The sequence below is a fragment of the Centrocercus urophasianus genome, unplaced genomic scaffold (genome assembly GCF_019232065.1).
Source record: "Centrocercus urophasianus isolate 14NV4802_14NV808 unplaced genomic scaffold, USGS_Curo_1.0 seq_13, whole genome shotgun sequence".
Classification (NCBI taxonomy): domain Eukaryota; kingdom Metazoa; phylum Chordata; class Aves; order Galliformes; family Phasianidae; genus Centrocercus; species Centrocercus urophasianus.
This window is the reverse complement of record NW_024884475.1, coordinates 11546507-11553021: the sequence shown is the minus strand read 5'-3', so window position 1 is coordinate 11553021 and position 6515 is coordinate 11546507. Positions and strand designations below refer to the sequence as shown.

Genomic DNA, 6515 nt, shown 5'->3' with positions numbered 1-6515 from the left:
TGTTGGACTTACATTGTTTTATTGAAATAAAAAACAAAACAAAATTTTCTTTTTTCCCTCCATGCACACATTTTCTTCTTCCATTAAGTCAACTGATTCTTTCCCTAAAGGTTGTCAGTCATTTTTGTTTCATAGCTTCAGATGTTCACTGGCATGGTAGAAGATGACAGATCAGTACCTGTCACATAATTCAATAATCTTACAGAGGATATAATTTTTTAAAATAAAATGTACTGAGACCACTGAGCAAGTCAGAAAGATGGGCAATGCTACAGAGGAATAAACAGACAATACTGTACAAGAGAGAGAGGAATTGTTTGTAGAGAAGAAAGCAGGGATGGCTGGGCTGGCTGACCTTGGATGTCTTTTCCAACCTTGTTGATCTGTGATTTGGAAATTTTATTGATCTTAGTATCTCATTATGTGAGTTGAGCCTTGGAAACCGAACAGTCTGTCTAAACACTGAAGAAGCTTTCTAAGCTTCAGAGCTTACATTCTCACAGAACAAACAGTATTTAAAAAATAATCTGCTAATTTTATTAAGAAAATGGTTTGCTGAAAGAAAAAATCTCCCAGTAGAGACTTTTGCATTGCCAAATCATGCAGACACAGCTAAGTTTGCACGGCTGTGGAAATGAAGCTAAAGATGCGTTGTGCTGTGAAAAGCAACTTGCAAGTGGCTGTGAGAAGTTTGAAAGAATGACTCCTTTTTGGTGTGTCTTGAAAGACATGCTGTAACACAAGCATCTTGGGTTAGAAGTTTTTTTATTTGATTTTTCACTCAGGCAAGATACTTTCACTTCTATTCTTACAAGTCTGATATCAAACGTTACCAGCATATGTATATGATCCATACAGTTAGAGAGAAGTCTGTCAGCACAGAATTACGTTTCTATCAAATGTTTTAAGAAAAACAAAGTCTCTTTCATGTCAGTCTAATAAAATAACTTCTTAGGATAGAATACAGAAAATGTAGTACGATCTAGTTATTCATAGAAGAGTTTAAAAATCTAGTACCTAGTGTTTAAACAAAACATACTTTATACATTTGGCTAAGCTGAAATATCATACCTTGCCAAATAAAAAACTGCTTTCTAACCATAGTTTTCCTAGCAGCTCTGCAGGTATGTAAGGCATGCAGTTCATTTCCTGCCAAGGCTGAGAAAAATGGGTAGGTCTGAGACAATATTACTAGTGTGCTCAAAAAAGGTCTAATGCTGTAGCTGACAGTGTTATATGCATCTTGACTCCTGGTCTCCTTGAAAATTTCCCAGGTACAACTTTGGGGCTGACTCCATTTTAGCTGTCAATATCTTCAGAGGACTCAATGGAAGATTGGATGGGACTTTCCAGAGCGTTACAGTCATCAGTAAGGAATGCCAAGTCCTGGAGAAACAAGAGTGATGGCTGATGTTATAAGAAGGAAGACAGAGGATAGTGCAAATGTAAGTAAGTCAGGCCTTGATTCACTTTTGCTGAAGTCAGGAGGTAGGATAAAGATAGAGGGAGCTGAACACTGTGTCCCTGTTGATGCATCCTGACTCACCCTTCTGCAGTAGGAGATCATAATGGTGTACAGGCTCCGGGCTTTTTCCTTCAGCTCACTCACTTCCAGCACTCTTTCACATCTGGGGTAGGCCACAAAGTCACGCAGTTTTGTCAGCACACAGTAATTCTGCAAAGAGTGCAAAAGAAGAATTTGTAACAGTGCACAAATGCAGATTTATGTCCCTTTCCACCACTTAACAAAATTCTTATTGCCTCTGTGGGAGCCCTGAATTCCTACCTCTGTGTCTATGTGATTTATGTAACCTTTAGTGTGGGAAATTAACCTTCAATATGTCATAACAAAGGCGTTTGGTCCAAATAAGCGCTCAGAAAATTTTGCAGGCGCAGTCCTGGTTTGCCAGCTTCCCACATGCTTTGGGAGCTGGCAGTGCCAAAACAGTAAAATCTGTTCCTGTAGCTGGTGGGGCTACGTAAAAAAAAAAAAAAAAAAAAAAAAAAAAAAAAAGGTGTACTGTTTCACTGTTTCTCTTTTAAGAAAGTGCCTCGTTTTGCTAGTGAACAAGATAATCAAGGATTTATGACACAATTCCTCCGTTCCCATACAAAAGGCAATTACTTTTTCTGGATCATTTTATCTCACAACTTGCATTATTAAAGTAAAGCATGGAAAACATTAATTTCACAGCACCCTAGTACAGCAGATAAATAAATATTCCAGCTCTTGTTATAAAGCATGGGAAACTGAGGCACTGGGATCATGCTGCTCAGCCTTTCTGTTGAGGAAAGGTGCTAGCAGCTGTGGAGGTAGGTTCTGAAGGGATCTCACTTGCAATGCCTGACAGTGTAATTGCTTCCAGCAGAATGTGTCAGGCATTTTTTGTTGATTTTTTTTTTTTTTTTTCTTGTTAGTTGTTCAGGGGAACACTGAGAACAGCAGCAATGTATGTCGGATATCCCAAATATAAAATGCATGCACAGGAGACTATTTCATCTTTGCTGGGAGATGACTTCTGTGGTCTTTCCTCTGTATTCCATAAGGATATTTTTGCTTTCTGGTTTCAACAAATGGTTATTTAAAACAGGAAAAGCCAGCAAGATATCCCTGCACTTCTGTTAATTAAGACTGTAGTGCCAGAGCCACACATGATAAAAAATGAAATTTATAGAATAAAGAAATTGTTTTGCTTTTTTCTTTAAAAAAAAAACAACAAACAACTATTATTCAAAGCTTTGCTGTGCATATTTAGCTTCTGTCACAATAAACAATGTAGAAATGGCAATCACTTCCAAACAAAATCTTAGAAGCTCCATAGGGATTTTAATAAGATTCAATGTGAGATTTATTTTTTTTCAGTCACTCATCTTTCTAGTTAGTTATGCTTTTAAAAAATAGTTTCAAACAGCTCTTCTGGTGTTAACAATCTTAAGAGTTATGCTCTCTTTTCAGTGGCTGCTTTTCCCGTGCAGAAGGAAGAAGGCAGTGTGAAAACTTACGTGAATGTCCAAGTACAGCCTGGGCAGCGTCTCTACACATGAGTCCTGCAGAAAAGAAGAAAGATCAGTAGCAATTTTATTTTGAGAGCTACTTGTATCAAAAGTAAACAACCTGCAATGTCTTTATAGGAGTTTTTAGGCCGACTAACCTTAGCCTTGGAGGTCTGCAGCTCCTTGAAGGACTCAGTGATTTCTTTGCTCAGAGATAACACCCTGGAGTAGCAAGTTGGAGGGGCTGCTCTGGCTAGCAGGGCTGCAGAGAGCAGAGCAAGCAGGCTCAGCAGCATCTTTGTCCTGGAGAGCTTGTCCAGGGGAGGAGATGAGGAAAAAATTCTTGTCAATGGCTGGGCAGCTCCTGATGAATTTGACAAGTCAACTCCCAGTTAAATAGTCGTCTGTATCAATGAGGGGAAAAAATGTCTGGGGGTGGTCCAAGGAGCAGCTTACTGCTGGTTTAGATTTCCTACCAACCTATGAGGCGGGGCTGCTAGCACTTTCCCCTGGAGCAGGGAAAAGAGGGAACAAGGATAACAAAAACAAGCACTGCTGGCATGCTGCATTCCAGAAAGAAAACCACTGAGTGAGCTTCCCAAGCAAGAGAAATAAGTGTAAGAAACAGTACAGGGTTATCAAAGGGCGAGAGGCTGTGGTCTTGTGTATGTTTTGGCATACAAGCCTCTTTTCGAGAAAGTAATTTAAAGCTGCAGGACTGCATACGGTATGTGGAGAGGCATGGAGAGGCATCCTCCGAGCGCTGTTGTCTTATGCTGACAGTGTTGATCAGACTTGCTTATCATACTTAGCAGGCCTGAAAGGTTACTGCTATAAGAGAGACCTCTGATTGTGTATCATTTTCTCTTTTCAACCTGTGCAGACTCTCTCTATTTCTAAACCAAAGCCAACAGCGCTTGCAATGGCTACCAGAGGAGTGCTGTATATTTACACACTTGTGGTCTCAAATAGAATTAATGCATCTCTATATGGCTGTCGTAAATGTATAAACACCGTTTTGCTTTCTGTGTTAGATTTATGAGGCTCTGTTCCTTTATTAGATTCCAGATGGAGCTGAAACATCCAGATGCTGGGAAGCAGGCATGGGGCTGAACATATGTTGTTAGATGTTAATTGTCCTATAAAATGGAAGTACTTTTTGCTGAAGAACTGCTTATTTCACAAGTTACCCTCCCACCCCCCAAAAGAATCAGTAGAACCCACCACCTTTCAAATTGAGGTTCTAGCTTGGTATTGACCAAAATAGGAAATTATCTGATGGAGGGCACAATCCCCGTGGCACTGAAATAAACTGGGAATTCTCAGTTGAAGATGAGAAAAGGGAAAATGACAAAGCATCTGTTAAATAAAGGAGTTTCCTATCAGTCACTTCGGAGAGAAAACCAGTCTTGCGAAAAAGAATTATGTATTTTGTAGAGGATTCTGACTTGAGTCTACCCAAATGCCTGGAAGAAACAAGGAAACAGATCTGCTTTGTACTGTCTTGTTGCATTTCTTTGCTTTTTCAAAGGAAGATTTGTTTAGTAAAGTCATGTGCTCCTGAATGGTAATTTGATCAATACCCTGTGAGGATAGAAAAATTTCAACTGCTGGGAGTCCCAGCAGTGAGAATTTAGGGTTGCCTTTGGAAAATGGGTTGTTGGGTTTTACTTTTAGTTTTTTATTTTAGGAAATGGAGTTGTTTAGAAAAGTGAATGAAGAGCCAAGATGAAGCTGGAAAACCTTCTACCTTTGAAAATAAGATGGCACACCTCAGTTGGATTGTAGTCCTAAACAAAACTGCCTCATGCATATCCAAGGGAAGGATTCTTCTTTGTGTGAACCTTTCCAGTAAAGAAACAGGCTCTTAATAATCATCTCCTTACTGTAAAAAGTAGCTGAGAGTGGCAGTGAAATATTATCCTTCTATCATATTCTTGTTTGGCAAGCTGCTGAAATGTAGCTGCTCTGACTGAAGAACAGATTTCTTAACAATGTAAATATTCTCTCCATGCAAGATATAAGCAATACAATACTGTTAAGGATGTTTTTGATATTATTTGCTTTGAATTTGTTTATCTATTTATTTTTTTACTTAGCGTGAGCATTATTGTCTTTCATTATATTTTACCTATACTAACATTGGTGGTGGCTCCATTTTGAGTAAAATACTGTGGATCATGCTCTAAAAGAAAGCTGTTCTGAGTGCCTTTGACAAGTGGCACCAGTAAAATAATTCTCCATGTCCTGTGTCTGGGCCAGATTGAGGCAGCTGAAAACTATTTAAAAGTCCCTCTTTTTAGGTTGGGCTAGTGTGAAAGGTTCTCTCAGTTATTTGAAATTACATTATAAACTGTGCTGTACTTTGGCTGCCTAAGCGGAGAGAAGCAAGTGTGCAGCATCCTATGGCCCAATACACAGCCCCATTTCCCAAGCTAGGTTGCAAGTCCTATGCCACAGGAGCCATACCTGGAGGTCCCATCCATAATCACCTGACATGGATTTCATTTCTTTCTCAGCTCTGAAGATGTTGGGTTGGATGACCTAGTTCTGATGTAGCAACAAATGGAATGGGGATGAAAGGTCTGTCACCTACCTCTCAAGCCTTGGCACTTGAAGTCCACCTAGGCCCACACACTCAGCATGCATACTTGCGAATATCTTTGTCTTGAGTGGTGAGTTTTACTGAGCCCCACGTACTTGCAGAGATGCTTTGCCACCAACAGGCAGGAAAATGATCAAGGCTTCTTGCAGAACAAGAAAATGCAATGATTCACTGAGCTACCAAGATCTTGTCCCAATAAGCAAGGCTGGATCCAGGCTTTGCCAAAACATTTAACCAGCCAACCAAATAAATAAAAGACTCTGCGTTGTGAAGGGGTAAAATTGCTGGATCAATTTGCTCTGAAATTTTTGCTCAGCTGCAGCATTCCTGCCTTGTGGTTTCTCTTTGATCCCAGACAAACTAACTCAAGGAAAGCCACCCTGAGATGGACATCCATTCAAATAATTTAAAAAATGAGCTACCCTCAGAAATCTCAGGAAGAACAACTCCTCATTTATTTTTTTTTCTTCAGGAAAGAGCTGTAAAAGAAGGACCAAGGTTTAATTTCCTCACCTAAATCTTCATGTTTCTGGGCCAGATTTCATGCATAGTTGATTCTGGCCCAGATGGATATTTTCCAATGTCTCCTAGCTCATCAGCATTTCTGCACAGCTCAGCGTGAAGAATATGCAATTCAATTCAAAAAAGACAAAATTTCTTCTCAGTTTTCTTCTATTTGTAGCTTATCAGCTTATCCTTGATCTATGAATATGTTCAATTTATAGTCCACATACAGGCAAATAACTTGAGAAGCTCAGTGATGACTTCAAGAGAATTTGCTGGTGACATCAGGCACTGGGAGTCATTGGCACCTTGCGCAACTCTGAACCAGCTATGCAGCTACCAGAGCCCTTGAAACTCCAGACACTTTTTGATGACTGTTTTTATCACATTTGTCACTTATGCAAAGTAGCTT

The 6515-nt window shown here is 39.6% G+C and overlaps 1 protein-coding gene across 1 annotated transcript; it reads right to left on the bottom strand.

The window, feature by feature from the left end:
* Positions 1-1200: 1200 nt before the first annotated feature.
* On the bottom strand, positions 1201-3290 carry CYTL1 (cytokine like 1). The gene is made up of 4 exons (XM_042812621.1): positions 3153-3290; positions 3004-3048; positions 1547-1675; positions 1201-1386 (listed from the first exon to the last, which is right to left on the bottom strand). The coding sequence occupies exons 1-4, from the start codon at positions 3288-3290 to the stop codon at positions 1300-1302; spliced, it is 399 nt and encodes a 132-aa protein (XP_042668555.1). The 3' UTR covers positions 1201-1299.
* Between the last annotated feature and the right edge of the window lie 3225 nt (positions 3291-6515).

Bases quoted from the DNA above. Each gene is read 5' to 3' on its own strand.
- CYTL1 (XM_042812621.1), bottom strand. From the start codon at position 3,290: ATGCTGCTGAGCCTGCTTGCTCTGCTCTCTGCAGCCCTGCTAGCCAGA. The intron at 3,049-3,152 runs GTTAGTCGGCCT...TCTTTTCTGCAG, and splicing joins TGCAGACCTCCAAGGCTAAG to GACTCATGTGTAGAGACGCT. The intron at 1,676-3,003 runs GTAAGTTTTCAC...CACTCTTTGCAG, and splicing joins GGCTGTACTTGGACATTCAC to AATTACTGTGTGCTGACAAA.